Source organism: Gallus gallus, chromosome 9 (genome assembly GCF_016699485.2).
Source record: "Gallus gallus isolate bGalGal1 chromosome 9, bGalGal1.mat.broiler.GRCg7b, whole genome shotgun sequence".
Lineage (NCBI taxonomy): Eukaryota > Metazoa > Chordata > Aves > Galliformes > Phasianidae > Gallus > Gallus gallus.
In genome coordinates this window covers 903,067-922,357 of record NC_052540.1, presented here as the reverse complement: position 1 = coordinate 922,357, position 19,291 = coordinate 903,067, and the positions used below count along the sequence as shown (strand labels likewise).

Sequence of the window (19,291 nt, the reverse complement as noted above, 5' to 3'; positions counted from 1 at the left end):
TTTCTTATGTGTTCAGTGCTTTTTAAATATTAATCACTCTTCCTGTCTTTGGAGATCTGCACAACAGAAATACTGGCCATCTTCCACTTGAAGGACTTCATTTGTTACGAATGTGTGGTGCAGAGCTCAAGAGAGGACCAACAGAGACTACTAAAAACCCAACAGCTTCCAGCTGAAGTGCTTGCAGTGAGTAAGGTGATGCTGTTATTGATCTGTTGTGCCATGAGCACAGCCTTCAGTGGTGACTGCTGCTGGAGATCAGGTGGCTGCAGCTGAAGGGCTTTCCTGTGAAGCACAATAGTGTAGATCATTTTTACAGTAAGCCAGACTTTTGAGTGAAGGTTAATGAGGCTGCTGAGGAGGACTGACAGGTGACTGGGCACTGTGTGCTCTGCACTTAGACTGCCTGGGTGGAGCTTGGCTGCTGGGTTTGAGGTGGGGTTTCGGTGTGCACTGACCCAGAAGGCACTCAGAGTCAGCTGGAAACAATAACAAAGAAGAATGTAAGAAGATGATGCTTGCATTTGAGATCTGCCCTTGTTAGCCTGAAGGGGAATGTGACCTTTGAGCAAACAGTGAAGGATGCTTGCACTGGAGGCTGCTGAAGGAATCCCACTTGTATGCTTGGTAAGAGCAAATAAGTAATCTTATTTAGGTAACTGAGCTCAGGTATGTGTCACTTTTTAGCCTGCTAAGTGTTCCAAGGTTTTTATGTTCTTTTTAATTAAGAATTGACTGACAGGCTGGATTCCTTATTGCCATATTGGCAGGTGAAGGTCTGGGGTTAGGATGGCTTTCCCAGCCCTCCCCCCGCAGTCCCCAAACCTTTTTTTTTTTATGGTAGTTATGGTATTGCGCACATGAGGCACCGGGGGGTATTTATCTTAAGAGTTTTGTTAACTACAGACCCCTGGTGGTCCACGAAGTTGAAGAGAAGAACTAATAATGAGTGAGACTTGTTTTTTATGGGAGCATACTGGTGAATTGTAGGAGAGGGGACAAAGTGAGAACATCTTTGGAGATGGGTAAAAAAGACCACCCATTAACTGCAGCAGAAGAAAGTGCTCCTGTGTGTATGCTGCTTTTCAGCAAGCACTGGGAGAGAGAAATGATATCTGTGAGGCAGTGCGGGAGTCTTGAAAATTAAAAAGCATATGTTTTTCCTTCAGGAAAAAGGTGTAAAAATTGGCCCTTTATTATGTGCTGCAGGTCTGTGTTCTGTAGCTCCTCTTGTATAGTCTCTCTCCCGGGCAGTGCAGCCAGTACAGCTTGCTTCTGCTAGATTTTACTCAGCAACTTCTTGTATCGCAAAGCATTTGCATATCAGTGGATTGAATTGTACTTGAAGCAACAGGCAGACACTACAGAACTTCCTCAATACGTGACCACTGTACCAGCATGCTGCTTCACAGCCAAAGAGCAGACAGCACCGCCTGCCAAGTGCTTCCTTTTCGGAGTGATCAGCCCCTGCAGGCCCACTGTGATGTGAGCATAGGCGTGAGAGGCAAGAAAAAATAGCCACCCAAACTGACCTTTCTACTGCTATCTTCAGAAAGAAGCTGAGTTGTCACCTTCGTTGTTGCGGGAGTAGTTCTTTATTATATATGTTTTTTGCTTAATAATATCTACTGAGCGATTTAACAAATTATGGTAAATTGAGATTCAGCATTCCTTTACAGACAAGCCTGACTTTCAGCATCAGAGACAGGAAAGGAAAAGCTGTAATAAAAGAATTGTCCCTATTTTTAAGGTCGCTCTTAAGAAAAGTTAATGGAAAACTTTTCTGAATCTGCCACGCTTTCAACAGTCTCTTTAATCCAGGGGATGTAATTGGACACTCTTGTGTACACACCGTATTTTCCTCTTTCGGCACAGCCATCACCCCAGCTTACAATGCCAAGCAGGAACCAGGTGTTTTGGTAAGACACTGCAAAAGGGCCTCCGCTGTCACCTTTGCACGCATCCGCAGCTCCAGTGCCATATCCAGCACAGAACATGTTGTCTGTGACCAGTCTCCTTGTGGACTGCTGGCACGTGTCCATGCTCACTATGGGCAGCTGCACCCGCATGAGGAAGTGCAGCGTGGAGCCCCGGCTGTGGGTGGCACCCCATCCACTGACCATCCCCACTCGTCCTTCCTCTGCCAGCAGGGCTGCCAGGTTGGGGCTGGGCAGGCAGATGGGAATGGCATACTCGTTAAAAACCACCTCACTGCTCAAGTACAGCAAGGCAATGTCCCCATTGTAGTTGTTGGAATCGTAGTGTGGATGCGTCCAGATCCGTTCCACGCCTATCTTCTGCTCCTTCAGTTCTCTTCGATACTTGTCAAAGTCACCTGTAGGCACAACAAATGGAAATGGTAAGCCAGCTGTAATGGGCCTGCTCAGCATCTCTTGGGGGAAGGGGGGGGGAGCAGGAGGGGGACTGTATCAATGCTTTGACAAAAGAAAGCGAGCTGTGTGAAGTAACTTCTTGGAGTGCAGACGTGATCCTGCAACTCAGCTTTACCAGTTTGCTCCTTAGGGGCGAACCAACTACAGCAGTGGATTCCTCTGTAGGGATTTCACCATCAATATTGTCAAGAACTGTATGTTGAATGGCAGGAGTCGGGACTCTGACATAAGCGTTAAGATGCAGCATTGCTCTGTGCCAGTTACCAGTGCTGTATTCTGCTCCCTGCTGCTGTCTCTCTTTTACTTGAGGTCACAAGGCTGTACTGCAGTATGCCTGGTGCAAGGGTGCCAGTTTGCTACTGCAACCAGTGCTGTTATCTTACCAGGCACTCAGAAGTGGGCAGCTCTGAGAAACCAAGCCTACTGTACAATGCAACATGGACATTGAAAATGAGATTACCTCTGGGTTTAGTGGAGTACACACTGCTCACCTATGGTAACGTGGTGAGGTCTGACAAGATCGAGGCAGTGAGCAGCTGTGATCACCCAGCGACTGTTGATCAAACTCCCTCCACAGAAACCAACATCTCTGCTGTCACGGATCAAAACCTGTGTGAGAACAGCACTGCTCTGATCTCTTATGTTGGGCTAATGCAGACAGCAAGGTCATGTTTTACAGAGCGGCTTACTTTTATGTGTTCTGTGTAAGAATAATGCTTCTCATTCTGAGCTACAACACAGCACTGCGAAGTGCCACCTGAGAGTTGTCTGAGGAAAGTGTTTGTTTGCGAGAGCATTTAGAAGAAAAGAAGACAGACTTCTACTACCCTCAGTGTAAGGTAATGTAAATATGCACAGCCGTGGTGGCAACATTTTGTATTTAAAGAAGAAGCCATAGTGTTGAACAAGCATCTCCCAATCAGCCTTATTCACCTCAGCAGAAATGGGGTAGGAGATGGCAGAAACCAACGCGGGGGCATGTCAAGGTGCAGAACTACCTCAGTACCTCCAGCACTGGGAAAAGCTCACATGAAAGGGACAAAGTGACTAAACATGCAAACAGCAACAACTGGATGCATGAGTTTGAGAAATAAATACGTGGTGTTTGCATGAATTACTCTTGCCCTACAGAGCCAACCACAGTAACCATTGCTGAAGCCTGCCCCAGCTAGACCCGGTGCTACAGCGAGCACCCGGCTGTGTTTGTTACCTGCCAGGGGCACTGTCCCCGGTGGCACAGAGTTCCTCCGCTGATCCTGGTGTCGCTGTGCCCTGCGGGAGCGCTGGCGTTTCTCTGGGGGTGCTGAGGTGTGGCTGGAACATCTGCACTGTCACTCTCATTGAGAGCACCACGCAGGTGCTCAACTGCCCCTGTTTTGTTCTGCCCGGTGCTCTGCTCAGAAGTGTTCTCCCCCATGTCCTCCTGCATGGCAGCTGCTGTTGTCTCATTCTGCCAGGCCGCTCCCTCTGTGTGCTGCTGATTGGGGTCCCCACCATCGTCCTCCATGGCTGTGCTTTGCCCAGATGCATCCTTTAAATCTTCCTTTTCCCCAGCAGCACTTTGCTTCACCTTGGCCTGTTTAACTGCATGGGCTGTGCTCATGTTCCACGTGGCCACCTTGTGCCGTGCTTCCTCCGAGGCACGCCGGGATCTAATCAGGCCACATGGAAACGGGGCTGGGGGAGCAAAGGGGGAAAAAGAAAATGGTGTGAGCAGTGGGTGCTTGATGCAGTGTCATGAGATGCTGGTGGGAGGAACGGGCTCATTGCTGGCCCTACTGCTGTCCTGCTCCCTGTACGCCCATGGGGGCACAGTGTTGCTGAGAGGCATCCTAACGCTTCATTTTCCACACGTGAAGCACAGACTCCAGTTGCTGTGTGCACAGTACCTGCTTGCACGCACTTCTTCCCGTCCTTGTGCAGGGTGTAGTCCTTGGCACAGGAGCACTGCACCTGGAAGGAGCCTCTGTCCCAGCAGTACTGCCAGCAGCCGCCGTTCTTGTACCAGCACTCCAACTTCTCTGCAAGGGGAGCACAGCGCGGGATTAGTGCTGCAAACAGCGCCCTGGGAGCGGCACTGCAGAGCAGGAGCAGGAATGGGTAAGTGAGGGGGAGAGGGAAGGAAAGGTAAGGAATTAGGGAGTGAAGGAGAGGCAGGCAGAAAGGTGATGGAAGGAGGGAGAGAGGGGTAGGACAAGGTGGGAATGAGTGAGTAAGGAAAGCAGGGAGGGAGCGGAGAAGGAAAGGGAGAGGGAGAGAGGAAGTGTGATGAGAAGACTGGGAAAGAAGGAAAGATAGGAGGGAGTGTGAGGGAGGAAATGGAAAGGACACAGGGAAGGCAGAGAAGAACAGATGAAGGCAGGAAGGCTGAAGGGAGGCAGGGTGAGAAGGGTAAAGGGAGGGGTGGAGGAAATCCTAAAGGGAGAGGGAATGGAGGTAGGGTGGGAAGGAGGGAAGAGGCTGCTGAGAGAGGAGTGTGTGGTGGTTGGAGGAAGTAAGGCAGGAAGAGAGGCAGGGAACCAGAGGGAGGGTTGGTAGAGGGAAGGAAGGGAAATGGAAGGATGGGAGGGAGAAAAGGAGGATAGGAGAAGAGGGGAGGAATTGGTGAGGGGAAAGGGGGAAGAATGGAGGGAGGGGAGGGAGAGAAAGGAGTTAGGGAGAGAGCAAAGAATGAAGGATGAGAAGGCAGGAAGGGGAGGGAATGAAGGAATTGAAATGTGGAAAGGAGGGGGGAAAGGGAATAGAATGGAGGGATGGAAGAACTGAGGTGGGAATGGATGGAGAGATTGAAGGGCGGGACAGAAAGAGGAAGGGAAGACGGGAGAGAGTGAAGAAGGAAGGAAGAGAGGGACAGAAGGAAGGAAGGAAGGAAATGGACACATGCTTTCTGCTGGGCTTGCAAAGATCGGTGCAAGAGTCCAGAATGCCTTAACCAACCAACCAGGTATGTATTGGACACGTGAAGTCAGCACTGAGAACCTCAATGAAAAACATCCAGGGAACAAATTGCAGCCTTAATCCTCCCTTCAGAACGGCTGTCAACGTGTGTGTTCCTCTACTCACCTTTTTCACAGTTGTCTCCTCCAAATTTCGGGGGGCAGATGCAAAAGTAATTGTAGTGTCTTATTTTGCAAACTCCACCATTCTTACACGGGTTTGTAGTGCAGGGATTTAAACCTAAGAAGCGGCAGCATAGTGTAATTCCAGGCATTAAAAGAAGTTTGGTTTCAAACTTCCACAGAGTGGAAGGAACAGAATAAAGAATTATTCTTAACTTCTGTTCTACCCACCTTTGTAATTGAACCAAAACTCCATCTGCAAGAGGAAATCACAAAAGAAAATACCGGTCACTCAGTGGCCATACTGGTTATTAGTCATTTAGAAAACCAATTTTTGTTTGCATGTAAAACAAGAGGTTGATTGGGACCATAAAACCCTCTTCATTATCAGCAGGCAGCTCACTCTGGACCAGAGTGCAGCAATTGGATTGTACTGGATGGGATAAAACTCAAAGTGCAAACTCCTGCTTTGAAAGGTCCCCAGTAGAATGCCTGCAGCCCCTCATCCCAGCTGGGTGCTATGGGGACAGAGTGCTCCTCTGCCGTGTATTCATCCGAGCAAGGCTGAAAAGGCCAGAATCCTGCTGCTGGGCTGAGGAGCTCACAAAAATAAGTTCTGAGTACAGCAGCTGCTGTACAGCTGCTTTTCCAGCACACAGCTCTTAGAAGGCCCTGCTCAGAAGCCTAGAAAGCAGCCCAGGCTCCTTGCAGCATTCTGGATAATCCTGCAGATTTGATGCCTAAAGCCAAGAGCTGCAATGTGTGAAATCCTTCCAGCCACCTCCCAGCTGCTGGCAACGCCGCTGCGCACAGCAGCGCAGACACAGGCAAACACTGCTCACCAGGAGACTGCAGCAATTCATGCCATTCTAACTTGTGCTGAATACTACAGCTCTTTGTTCTGAGCCAGGTTAAGGCAAGTGGATTATGTAGTCCCGGAATAGGGCATTATAGTGTTGGAATGAGAGCACCCATGCAGCAAGTTCATCACGAGTATCATCTACTCCTCCTGTTCCCCTTCCACCTGAACCAAGCATCCCCCTGCACGTTTCCCTGCTTTGTGCCTTCATAGCTAACTAAGGAGTTGGGATCTGGAATTAACAGGACAGAGTGTTATTTCCTATCGATAAGTGAACTGAAGTCAGTGCTGGGTTGGGGATCCCAACCAACCAACAGATCCCACCATCTGTTGGTGGGGATTCCTGCCAGGACAAGTCCTTCCAGCTCACTGCCCACTTTCTCACCGTTTTCTCCTGTGAATGGAAGATCTCCTTCGCCTCCTCAAACGAGCACTTCTCCTCGTTGCATTCCCTCTCCAAGTTCCCCAGGCGGATCTCTTCTAGAAAGTAGTTGGCACGTTTATGGACCCTCAGCACCTCATGCGCTGCATCTTTCCTCATGAACACTAGAAAAACAGCATCGAACCATTCATTTCATCTCTGAAATCTCTTCCTGTGTTAAAGATTTGATCACCTTTACAAGTGCTATTTTCGTATTGAAGCTCAGGGAATTTCTGAAGGCCTGAAAACATTGCCACAATTGCAAGTCATAATTCAAATGTGGGTTTTGATGTCACGGGGCAGTACAGGAAAAACAGAACGTGGGCCTAAGAAGGAAGCTACAAATGGCCAATGTCTCATGGAAACAAAACCAAGTGCTCATCTTTCTCTTGTGCACCTCAGGAAGCGCTACTCGAACCTGCAGGAGAATGTGCTGAGATTCTCTCAAGTCAATTAGGTTAAAAACGTAATTAGAAGTACCCACCTGGATACGAATATGGATAGCTGCTGCTGATGGAGCACATTAGTAGGACAAACATCACCAGTGAGGAGCTGCTCTCCATCTCAGGGAGCATTTGGAAAACTCCGACTTCCCTTCAGAGGGAAAAGGTGAATGAGATGGGTGTACTGCAATGGGCAGCCAGACTGCAAACAGCACAACGACAGAAGGGAGCAGGAGCAAGAGGGCGAGAGAAGGGAGAAAGAGAGCAAGGTCTGCTGAGTTCATTTTGGTGCTATTTCCATTCTCCAAGTAATGCCAATGCTGTAGGAACGCCAACAGTTTGCAGGGTGATGTGCACAGATGGACCTAGCCCAGAAAGCAGCACAGGGTCTGATCCAGAGCTCACAGAGTTGACAGGAGCTGTGATGAGGCAGCAGGCACGGGCCAGGCCCACCCAGAGCAGCGCTCCCAGCCACAGCCCTGCCTGCACCGCCAGGGGCTGTGGGTGAGCTCTGAGCTCCACTGCAGCCCATGCTCTCCAATGACAGTGGCTGCTACACAGCTACTGAGGGTCCCGTCAAGTAAGACTACATTTGCAAACTCCGATTAGGAAACCATGCAGCACATGCCTGGCTGTAAGAATGCCTGCCTCCCTGTTACCTTTGCAGGCTAACTAATCTACGGGGGTCTGACAGCACGTACCTCTTTGCTACCTGTGGCATCTCCCAGAAAACAGGACCTGGAATGCGTTCGCTTTTACACAGAAATACGCATTTATACTCACTTTTTTTTCCTTTTATTTTTTTAGGGGAGACAGGAGAGAGATTTGGATGTGCACCAGGAAGCGCCGTGAAGTCATGAGGTTGATCATTAACCAGCCACAAATATTGACAGAGGAGAGACAACCTTCTGGATTCCCTGAAACCCATCTGCAATCCCAAATCACAAGAAAACCCCACGTTTCTGCACACATACACGTGTGTATAGAAATGAAAGATCATTAAAAGCATCCCTCAATGATAAGAGTCACCTCTTCGTAGTAACCTCCTTCGGAATTTGGTACTTTTGAGAGGAGAGTCCTGGAACCCTGTTTTCTTTCAGTTGGTGAAATAACTGACCTGGAAAATACACAGAGCTGCTCTGCAAACATCTTTTGAAACATGCAAAGCTGTGAGCATGCAGAAGCGTGCATAGCAGTCACCTGCAGGCAGGCAAACACTGCCCGCTAACAACCGAAGCTGTTCACTGACATCATGAGTTCTGCCCTTAGGCAGACCCCAGCTTTACTGGCTATGAACACTGCACCATTTTGTTCTTGCAATTCAATGTATAGCAATGCAAGGCTTCTCAGAGGCATGCATTCATGGTTCAGGCCTTGTCTGGAAGGCTGCTGCTCAAAGAAGTGCAATTCTTTAACATCCGTCAATCCCCAAATTCATTCCACGTTAAAAAAGGGGATGGGGAAACAAAGCAAAAGAGGGAGTGAGACAGAGGCTGGTGGCTGATGTACTCTTTGGTTTCAGCTTTCCTCCAACACGAAGCCCTTGTTTGTTGTTGGCCTGTTTGTTTCTTCTTGTAGGTGTGAATCCACTCCTCCTCTCGCTGAGTAAACGTGAGCAGTCATAAGTCAACAAGACTAAGACTACAGGCCTAACAGGTATCATTGTATTCATTTTCCTACAAATTATACAATTGGGTTGTTCTTTCATTAAAGAATCTCATCACAAGAGCAAACTGATGATCTTCACTGATCAAAACAGGGCTCCAAATCCCAAAGCAGATATTGGAAACCTGCATCCACTACAGCACAGTTGGTTTCCCCTTTTCTCTGTAAGGCCAATTACACTTAGCAGGCTCATGTGCCAAGATTAAAAACAAGTATGAACTGTGACTGTATCCAACTTCACTTTGACTATTCCAACTTCCCTATTTTGTTTACTGCTATACCAACAGAGGTACTGATAGAGATGCAAACACACATAAAACTATCAGTAAGTATAAGGAACACTAATTCAGCCTGCAGATGAATAGAAATGAACAAAAGAGGTTGCTTAGCTTGCTTATTAGATGAGATTTACATGACAATAAATAGAGCATGCAAGAGTTTGCAATTAAACCTCTTAAGTCACAGCAGAGTTCCCACTGACTTTTAAGGCACTCTAAGTGGCTACAATCAGGCACTGTGTTTGCAAGGAACAGAAAATACAGAGGAGATCCACTGAGCTGCTACATCAGCCTGACCTGCAAGCACTGGATTCCACTGTGAACGAGCGGAGGCAGCAATGAGGTTACGAAAATTGCATTTTGCTGAAAGACAAGTTACACAAACACAGAGCAAACCACCACAGTTATTGCAGCTGACGTGTTAAAGCTGAAATGACAAAACTGTATGATGAAGTATTCAACTTTAAGCATTTTTTTCTCCCCAACACCCACTGGGTTCGGTCATTTTACACCTAGCAGGCAGGTCTGTTGGACCACGGGCCATTCTTATTACGACACTGTGCAGCCTGTCAGTATAATGGGGTACTATCTCTTGCCTGTAAGGCCTAAGCAGGGCCATGCTACATATAAAGAACAGAACTTGGAGAAAGTACCACATGAGGTTAGCAGATACTCAGCATTTAATATTGTAGATGTGACAGTACATTGCACCGCATACCATCACTAGCACAGCACACAGCCACAGTATTCCAGGCTCAAAGCATCAGAATCAACCCCTCCAAGAACCTGACTTCTTATTTATGTGGTGCTGGATCCATTCCAGGTACTGACTAACTTTGGTGTACACCCCAAACTTCTCCTTTTTCCCACAGCCTTCTCCCCAGCTCACCAGTCCTACCAAGAACCAAGTATCCTTATATTTAGTGGCCATAGGGCCTCCACTGTCCCCACTGCAGGAATCCTTCCTGTCTCCTAAACTCCCCGCACACAGCATGTTGTCAGAGATGGTGTTTGTCATCACTTGGGCACATTCATTCTTGGGGACGATGGGGATTTCGATGTAGCTGAGGAGAGCAGAGTAATTCCTCATTTCATCGCTTGTGCTGCCCCAGCCGGTCACCAGCATCTGCCTGCCCTTCGTTGTCAGCTCATGCTCTGCCAGGTCCCGGGTGGGAAGGCAGATGGGCAAGGCATATTTGTTATACATCACGGGCTCGGCCAAGTGCAGCATGGCGATGTCGTTGTCGGAGGTCAGCTTGGTGTAGTTCTCATGGCGCACGTATTTGTCGACCCGAATGGTTTGCTCACTGTTCTCAATACGGAGCCGGTGGTATTTACCTGCAGGAACAAAGAAGAAGATGAGAGGTGTTCCTGGACCTTCTGATTCATCAGAACGAAGGGAGCCTTCCTCACCTCCACCACCAAAGCAACTGGGTTATATCAAAGGTTAACAGTGTTCTACTTGAGGGACAAAGCGTAAACCTTCGAGGCATGCCCACGCTGTGAACACATGCTGTAATAACTGAGTTAATGCCCCAGAGCTGTGATCAGCTGAGAAGCTGAAGTTGCCTCTGTATTGCCCTGCTGTGTTCATGTTATAGCATAGCTGTGCAACTCGAGAGGTCTTCATGGGAAGGAACCCAACCATTTTGGAGCCAGCACAGCAAGCACGCAGCAGAGGACGACACTTACATCATGTATGAGGTTTGTGCTGTATAGCCAGCATCTGAATGTCTGAATTTCAGGTTTTAAAGGATAAGTATGGCTAACTGATAACACCATCCCTTTCTAAAACTGTGCACCTGTATCTTAAGGATTCTTTGACCACTTAAGAATCCTCTGTTGCTATTTGTGCTGTGTGATTGTGGCCACTTCATGGGCCAAGCAGTTATGCAAAAGTAAGCTGGAAACTAAGCTGAAAAAGGCCAGAAAGGGGAGGACAAGTCATTCACATGTGATACAATGGAAAAGAAAGATATCTGATAGGATGTGAGGAAATAGCCACAAAAAAGCTGCATTTTTGTGCTATTTAAGCTTAATTTCAATGCCTATTTCAGTATGTACTTGATAAAAACACCTCTCCTTTGGGAATCCATTCATTTTGCAAACCCAAGAGTGCTTTCCATCTCAGTCCCTCTATGGGTGAGCTGGAAGTTGCTCTTTATCACCACCTTTCCAAATGCAGGCTTCACCACACCATCCTTCCAGTTTGCCCTGTTCCAAATAACTTTTCAGTTCCCTCAGTCATACTTGGATCCTTCCAAAAAAAACCCCTTATAGTTCCTCTGACCTTGCACAACCAAGGTCACTTGCCTGCTTGAGCCTGTCAATGGGGTATTGCTGCTGGTGTTTCTTGACTGTTTTAATTCCTTTTTCCTCTAAGAGTGTGTTTCCAAGAACAGGGGCCTTTATGATCCAGAGCAGCTCCAGAAACAGATTCTCAAAAGACTCTATGAAGTCCAGCTTTGGATCTTGGATTTCTAGACCCCTTACTTCTGAGACCCTCCTCTTGCTCCTTTGCAGACAGCCAGTGGCCATTTCATACGTGGCCTCAGTAGGCAGTTCAGACTGCTCAAACCCCTCTAGAGATCACCTAGAGGACTTGTTATCACCAAGCCATCACTCACAAAACAACTGTTTTTCTTCCATCGTGACTTCTCTTTGTGGTGGCAGCACCCTGGGAGCACATCTCCTTGCTCTCTTCTCCCATTCTGCAGCTGCTGTGACAAAGGGCTGACTGGCAGACTTCCAAGGGTAAGGGGCAGGGTTCTATTCCTATCTTCACACATACAACTCTGCTTTACATGCAGGAACAAGTGCCACAGGAAGGAGGTTTGGGATGCTCACAGATCCATCTTCCAAATATCTACTCTGAGATCTAACTTTCCACTTCAGACATGAACAAATCCAGCTACCAGACCACTCTCCAAGATCATAAGCGCAAACCCAGATGTGAGCCTTCACTCCAGGTTTGTTCTTACAGTTGGTGAACAGAAGGTGCAAGAGGACAAGGCCAGAAGACTGATGGGCTGGAGGCAGGTCAAGCACCACCTCTGCAGTCCCAAGACAGACACCTTCATTACTGCCCCGGAGCTCATATCTGCACCTGCAGACATGGCAACGTCTCCACTCAAACTGTCCCACGTATCTCAAGGTTGTGATGGCAGGGTATAGAAAATGTGCACCCTTTGATGAGAACTGCTTTCCTAGCTGCAGTAAAGTGCCACAAAGATGCATCTAAAAGAACAACCATGTGATGCTTAGGTGGGTCTTAAAGTTCCTTTCTGCTCGACCAGGGGCATAACTTCATTGTCTCTTCTCTATTAGTGAAGACTCAAGATGTTCTGCACATCTACCCTTTCTCCACTGTCTCCTACACCACAGTAAACCACACTTATGTGGTTTCTGTTTCACCACAGAGGGATTCCTCCAGGTTTAATGGGAGGGGTCCTCTCATATATGCCACAACTCAGTCCATAGCCACACACTTCTTTTTTCCTCTGCTAACGAGGAAGGTCTTTCAAGGCAGCTGGGAGAATTAGGATAAATTTGAGTCCTTACTGCTGATTATCCTTACACCATAAATTATTCTGTATACTCACCCTAAGTTTATGTATGAGATGTTTCTTGAGTTTCATTTAAGCCAAAGAAGTCAATCTCTCAAACCATGGCTTTCAAGCACTGACACTTGTCCTGTGGAAAATCACTTATGCTCCATCTCTTTATCTGATTAGCATCTGACTTTCTGGACAGTTTCTTTGCTATCCCAGCTGAAAGCTTGTCACGCTGCACAGATCCCTACCAAGACCTGCATTATAAGGCCAGGTTGGAGTGATTTCATTGCAGCCTCAATACTTTCCCTGGTTAAAGAAAAGGGTAGACGTGGCACTGAGGGACATGGTGTGGTGGCTGTGGTGGTGATGGGCTGACAGTTGGCCTAAATGACCTTGGAGGTCTTTTACAGCCTTAATTTTCCCACTAATGAATCCCCTTCAAGTAACACCAAAGCTACATCTAGCACTCCCAGGCATTCTAGTTGGAACTAGATGAGCTTAAAGGTCCCTCCCAACTCAAACCATACTATGATTCTATGATTCAAACACCACATCCGAAGACTGCTTTCCCCTAAAGGCTCTTTACCAAGTTACAGGCTTTTGCTTCTTGGGACTCACTACAACTGAATATACATATGTTAAGCAATCACTTAGCAGGGAAGAAAATTTCTTAATAGAAACTGGAAGTGCTTGAAGATGTGCAGTCTGTATGCAAATTTTAAAGGTAGACATTCATAGATAGACAGATAGATAGACTTCTATTTTGAAGTCTCTCTGTGGAAGAAGTGGATATTCTAGTACCAAAAGGACTCAAGGATATATCACGTTTTTCCCCTTCATCCTGTATGTTGAACAAGGAATGACTGACATAAACACATCCATCCATACGTGCCCTAGTGCCTCAGGTCTATAATGTGTGCACATCCATGCATACAGACAGTACATTTCCAAGGTTTTCCACAATTACTGGGCACAACCCATCTCTCCACAAAAGGAGAAAGGAAGCAGTAAATGTCATGTCTCCAATATCAACAGTGCTACAAAGAAAACAGTAATAATAAAAAAAAAAGTCTACTTAAATGTGAATGGAACTCTGATTATTTCTGTCTGTTAATCGAGAAGTAGTACTGCATTCAGCACAGGTATTTTCAAGCTTAAGAGCAGTACTGCCAGTAATGCAACCTTGCAGTTCTGCAACACCTTCCTCCTTTTCTACTGGAACTCTCTCAAGTAATGCTGCTTAAATACATCAACAGGTAGGAAGAGGCACTGTGACATTCTCCTCCCATGCTCAAGGCTTTACATTTTGTAAGGGGAATTTTTTTCCTCCCAGTATTAGGACAATCTTGAATATTTTCATCAACAGAAAAGAACAAACAGAAGAGATTTCCCAAAATTGACTTCTAAGTCTTTCTACTTCATAGACAGTCAGCAGCGGTCTGAAGACATCAGCTCACTTCCACAGTAAGGCTGACAGTGGCTCAAATGAAATCGGTTTTACTATTCCTTTTTGGTCTGTGCTAAGGTGCACGCTAAGTACTTCCTAGACAGCCCACTCCTCCATCCAGAGGGACTTTTGCCTTTGTAACCCACTGGTCTTTCTCCTGAGGTGATGTAAGCTGGGAATTTTCAAAGGAGTGCTTAAATAAAAGGGCTGGATTTTTTCCATACCAAGTCTTACTTTGAGAGTCTCTCCTGTCTCAACGCAGTGCGCAGCTGTGAGGACCCAGGACGGATGGATGAGAACACCTCCACACAGAAACTTCCCTTTCAGATTTTGCAGCATAACCTGAAACAAAGAAACACTGAGGTGGGACACTGCAGGAAGCACAGCTCACAAGATATGGTACACATTTTAATTTGTGCTTGAAATATGCACAGACTCATCAAACACCAAAGGATATCACGCTCGTTGAAGCCCAAGCTCTGCAATGGTGCAAAAGCACTATGAATAAGGTTTCTGTAGAACATCTACCAAAACAATTGAATATTCTTCCCAAATAAGGGCTGGCTTCACCCAAACCAGCAAGGGATAATGCTGGTCACTGCAAGAAAAGGCTGTGCTACTTCAAAGAGCACATGACAATAGTTTCATCTCAGGCTCCAACTCTCCTATGATGGCACAAAAGGGCCTTCAGTATCAGCGACAGGCAGGCCCTGATGACACACATTCACTACTTCATGACACACTGTGAGGTCTCCTCTTTCTCTGTGACAGCCCAGCCTGCTCTGTAAACCATCACGCATTTGGCTGATTAAACCTGATAACTTGAATTTATGGCAGACAAGGCTTATAGGAAAAGATTTCTGCAGAAAAAGGGGAGATTACCTCCAGCTCCCACAGTAACAGTTACAATAGCTGGAGAGCGCACCAGGCAGCATGGGATGAGTGATTAATGGCACTCCCTAGCATGGAGCAACAGAGCAGTAAATGCCACTATCCCCCTCTCTCAACATTACTGGCAAAGAAAAGAAATCTCGTAAGCAATGACAAGGCCAAGAGTCCTAACAGACATCTCTCCCTGTTAGTCCAAATTCTGGGCTTCTTTTGAAGGAGCTGAGCTAAGGAAATCTCAGTCTGATGTGATGCCAGGATTATTAACAGAGGAGTCTTGCTGGAGCAGGCAGAGCTGTTCCAGAACGGTCTGAACAGTCTTTTGTGAAAGACTCTTTACTCCTTACCTGCCAAGGGCTAAAACCCCTTCCTCCTGAATTGCCCCCAATAAGCCGAATATTGAATTCTGCTTTGCCTTCAGTGTAGTCCATTTTCACTCGTCCACAGGGGAACTCCACTGGAGAAAATGCAGAGAAGTTAACTCGCACGGAGCAGCTCACCCAACAGAACATCTCTCAAAGCATCCCCTCTGTCTCTAATCTAGGCAGTACCACACATTGGCTTCAGGGACTCCTCAGTGCTTGTAGAGGAGGTAGTTTCCTGATTCCCCTGTGCATTTCCATGAGGCAAACACAGGCACAAGTCAGGCTCTTAGTGGCCATAAAGCGGGTATGGATTTGGGAAATACAGGCAGAGAATCACTCTACATGAAATGGACGCTCTGAAAATTAGCACGAAGTGCACCGCAAGCATTTTTTCCCTTAAGAGCCTCTTATTTCATGTCCGAATAATGCTCTGTGACATCTCCCATGAACATCCTCCTCTTACCTACAGGTGTGCACATGTTATGGTCGTTCGTCAGCTGATAGCCAGACGCACAGCTGCAGTAGCGGCACTGCTTGGCAGGGTCTTCCTTGCAGAAATGCTGACAGCCTCCGTTATCCACAGAACAGTTATTGTATTTGACCTCTGGGAGGAAGGGAACAAGAAGAAAGACAAGACCAAGCTGGAAAGCCAAAGAGTCACAGGAAGTGGCAAAATGACATCCTGATCGAAGTGATAAACACCTGACAGCAGACGTGGGGTGACAGCTGCGGGCGCTTGTGGCAGCAGGGCCCTTCAGACAGCAAACTGACCTCGAATGAGGCAGTGGGGAGATGAAGAACCCAGATGTTACTGCCAGGGCAGGCAGGCTGGAGAACAGAAAATTCTCTGTCGCTGAGCATGAGTCAGTGGTGGAAGGTGGTGATGATACAAGATACAGATGCTCATAATTAAATACACTATTCAGCTTTTCTCCAGGGAAGACATCGCCTCAGCAATGACATTTGCAGTGGGTTGTTTTTCCCTCTCTATTGAAAAACCAACAATAAACCAACCAACCAACCAATCAACTCCTCTGTACCGACTGTTTGAAAGCCTCTGATCCTTTACAGAGCCATTTTCAGTGTTTTTGTAAAGCAAAGATTTCTCAGATTTCCAAACCTCTCACATGGAAACACAAACTTCAGTAAGCACTGATGATCCTTCTACTGCACTATGAAGCAACAGAGAAATCACATCAGTAGTGAAAGCAAGTATACCTTGCAATGGCAGAATTGCTGATCCCTATACGCAGAGATCCCGACCACAAAGAATGGGGTTTTTTTATATCATGGATTAAGGACAGCATTACCATAATTGCACTGCGCTCCCTCCCAGCCTTTGTCGCAGATGCAGGAATACGATCCAATATTGTCCTTGCAGGCCCCATTGGAACAAGGCTTCTGTGCACACTGATCTCCATCTGGAACGTGCAGTTAAGTCCCTGAGCCAGAGCTCAGGGCAAACACCACAAGCAGATCCCTGATCCCCAAGCACCACGCACAGCTTCTGCCTCCACATGGTGATAACTGTGGTGCTGGCCCAGGTAAGGGCATTTGTTTATGCGCTGAATTACAGCTGCAGAAAGAGTGCAGTGGGCAGAAGGGAAAGAACATAAACCCTGAGGCAGACAGGGCAGAGGCAAGTTACTGCAGGAGTGGAGAGCAATAGCAGGGCTTCTCTTTGGGCCACGGCAGGCAGGGTCAGAGCAGCAGAGATCACTCTTGACCAGTGCCTTAGCTGTGGGGAGGGGACTGATAATGGGCACAGGTGCACATGACATTTTTTAAGAGGCTGGTTATACAATAGGACTGCAAAGCATACTTGGCATGTCCCATTTAACAGAATGAAAATACGAGCTAGCAAGCGATACACGGCAGCAGAATGCAGAGCACAAGCTAACTTCGAAGAAGCACAGACAGATGATTAAGAAAGTAATTTACTTACCTACATACTTGCTCCAAAACTCTAGCTGTAGAGAAACAACATTTACGTTAAGGCCAGAAGCAGACTTTTCACAAGCAAGGGATTTGAAGTGTACCACAGCCTTGGCCAACACAGCACAGCACTCTAGTCAGCTAGGTCTCTTCCTTCTTGGCAGCACAGCGACAGATACGGTTAACAGAAGTGGCCAACCCTGAACATTCATATACTGCAGCCATAGCCCTATTCAGCACATACCCCCCCTGCCCTGCTTGCAGCCCCACGAGCACCATGACCCCTCAGTATCCTCCCAGATTCTGTTTCCTGGTTGCTTACTGCCATGCAAGTCACTTGTGTTGCTCAGTGCAAAACTACATCTGTGCCCAGATAGGAGGCAGAGCAGGGGCACTGTGAAGGCTGTAAGCTGACTCTGGGGCCTGAGGGATGGCAAGGACTGGTTCATCCTAAATAGCAAGCCCACTCTGTTTGACGCAACAGTAAGACTCTATGAAATAAAAGACAAAAAACAAACAACCGCTCACTGACGAGGTGTGGAAAGGGGCAGCAACCAGTGATGTTTACAGTTATGTCCATTTGAAAATCTGAGGCTGGGAGCTGTGGGGTGGAGCTGGTGATATGAGAAATGTTTGCCTGGCACAGATGGGGACCGGGGACGTACGGACTGACAAAAACACAGTGGCAGCAAGAATAGGTAGTGGGGTCAAGTAAGGATTGGGATTACCTGCCTGGGGTGTAAAGCACAAGATTGGGTCTGGTGGGACGTGTGAACAGCCAAGTGCCGCAGCCCAAACAAGCAGTGATGACTTGACTATCACTGCAACACATTACATTCAGAACCATGCCCATACCTTAAGAGTCAGGAGTGCTGACAGCAAGACCTCCTACGCCCCAGGCTACAAGACTCTGACAAACAATCTATTGGTTTAGTCTTACGTTCCTCCAACTTACTGTGGCTTCCTTGGTTTCAAATATCTCACTGGCCTCCTCAAAGTTGCACCTCTCTTCGTTGCACTCACGCTCCACAGAGCCTGGTTTCAACTCCTCCAGGAAGGAGTTGGCCCGCTTCCGGATTTTCAGGACTTGGTTTGCATCCTTGTAGCTGTAAAATACTGGAGGCAAAAATGTGGACGTAGGGAAGCAGGGAAGAGAGCTGTCTGAAAACCAGCAGCTGGCAGGGAGCAGAAATCATGCTCACAGTGACGGGAATGGGGTCAAGGCACACTTACTCGAGGCATGGCACACTGGTGAGGAGCAGGCAGCCAGCAGCACCCCTATGGTGATGAGCTTCCACATGCTGCAGCAGAAGTCCCCTAGGAAGAACAGCCAGGTGTGAAGGGGAGCATGCAGCTTTGCTGCAGCACGGCCCCATGCTGGAGGCCAGATCTGCTCAAGCAGCCCAGGAGGTTTCCTCACTTCTTTTTCACGCAGCAGCTCCCTCACAGAACGCTGTGCTGCTGTTTCCCTCTGATGCCAGCTATAACATGGTTTGTCAGAGCCCCCCAGCCTGCTTCCAGATCCCTCCAACCCACCAGCAGCTCTCCCAGAGCATTCCCTGTCGACCCCAGCACCTCCCCTTGCCATCAGACACTTCTGACAAGCTTTATGCTTAATTAAATTAAGCTGTTCTTTGAAACCCTGAGTGATACGACATCTTTGAGGCACTTACTGCTTTATTCAGTGTGAATCAGCGTGATTTATTCTTCCGCCATGAGCTCTGCTGGAACTTGGGTTAATCCATAACTTCAGGTGTTTACTTTTTGGAGTGACATGAAGTGCTTTCCCTTTAGTCATTAAGCAAACAGTGCTCAGGGGGAGCTCGACAGTTTACCTGCATGGAAAAGGGAAACAGCTGTCCTCTCTGCCTTTTCAAATCCATTTTGTGCCTTTTTTCCCACCAATTTCATCAATTTTGGACTCATGGCATCCAAACTGCAGCTGGGGAAGGTGAGTGTGCACTGAAGCTCTGCTGATATATTC

General features: G+C 47.4%; 2 protein-coding genes across 9 annotated transcripts; both read right to left on the bottom strand.

Annotated features, from left to right (window-relative positions):
• Positions 1–3: 3 nt before the first annotated feature.
• Positions 4–9,662, bottom strand: LOC424748 (coagulation factor IX-like). Of its 3 annotated transcripts, none has more exons than XM_025153532.3 (9): positions 8,205–9,662; positions 7,217–7,326; positions 6,697–6,857; positions 5,684–5,708; positions 5,457–5,570; positions 4,283–4,414; positions 3,604–4,070; positions 2,885–3,002; positions 4–2,335 (listed from the first exon to the last, which is right to left on the bottom strand). In XM_025153532.3, exons 2-9 carry the CDS (start codon positions 7,305–7,307, stop codon positions 1,758–1,760), a joined length of 1,686 nt encoding a protein of 561 aa, XP_025009300.2. In that variant the 5' UTR covers positions 7,308–7,326; positions 8,205–9,662; the 3' UTR covers positions 4–1,757. The 3 variants fall into 3 exon arrangements, with proteins under 3 accessions (XP_025009300.2, XP_004937006.3, XP_025009301.2); XM_004936949.5 differs by lacking the exon at positions 8,205–9,662 and adding an exon at positions 7,877–8,033; XM_025153533.3 differs by lacking the exon at positions 8,205–9,662 and adding an exon at positions 7,959–8,033.
• A 113-nt stretch (positions 9,663–9,775) lies between these two features.
• PROC (protein C, inactivator of coagulation factors Va and VIIIa) lies at positions 9,776–19,045 on the bottom strand. 6 transcript variants are annotated; one of them, XM_015276809.4, is made up of 9 exons: positions 18,844–19,045; positions 18,541–18,624; positions 18,263–18,423; positions 17,318–17,342; positions 16,683–16,793; positions 15,836–15,976; positions 15,355–15,464; positions 14,344–14,461; positions 9,776–10,456 (listed from the first exon to the last, which is right to left on the bottom strand). In XM_015276809.4, the coding sequence occupies exons 1-9, from the start codon at positions 18,893–18,895 to the stop codon at positions 9,888–9,890; spliced, it is 1,371 nt and encodes a 456-aa protein (XP_015132295.2). In that variant the 5' UTR covers positions 18,896–19,045; the 3' UTR covers positions 9,776–9,887. The 6 variants fall into 6 exon arrangements, with proteins under 6 accessions (XP_015132295.2, XP_046754259.1, NP_989772.2 ...); XM_046898303.1 differs by having other exon boundaries at positions 14,354–14,461; NM_204441.2 differs by having other exon boundaries at positions 18,981–19,045.
• Between the last annotated feature and the right edge of the window lie 246 nt (positions 19,046–19,291).

Excerpts from the sequence above, each read along its gene's own strand:
- LOC424748 (XM_004936949.5), bottom strand. The coding sequence starts at position 7,896 with ATGCCACAGGTAGCAAAGAG. Across the intron at positions 4,071-4,282 it reads GAAGAAGTGCGTGCAAGCAG|CCCCGTTTCCATGTGGCCTG; the intron begins GTACTGTGCACA and ends TTGCTCCCCCAG. Across the intron at positions 3,003-3,603 it reads GGGGACAGTGCCCCTGGCAG|GTTTTGATCCGTGACAGCAG; the intron begins GTAACAAACACA and ends GTTCTCACACAG.
- PROC (XM_015276809.4), bottom strand. The coding sequence starts at position 18,895 with ATGGCAAGGGGAGGTGCTGGGGTCGACAGGGAATGCTCTGGGAGAGCT. Across the intron at positions 16,794-17,317 it reads GTTTTGGAGCAAGTATGTAG|ATGGAGATCAGTGTGCACAG; the intron begins GTAAGTAAATTA and ends TGCACGTTCCAG. Across the intron at positions 15,465-15,835 it reads TAACATGTGCACACCTGTAG|TGGAGTTCCCCTGTGGACGA; the intron begins GTAAGAGGAGGA and ends CATTTTCTCCAG.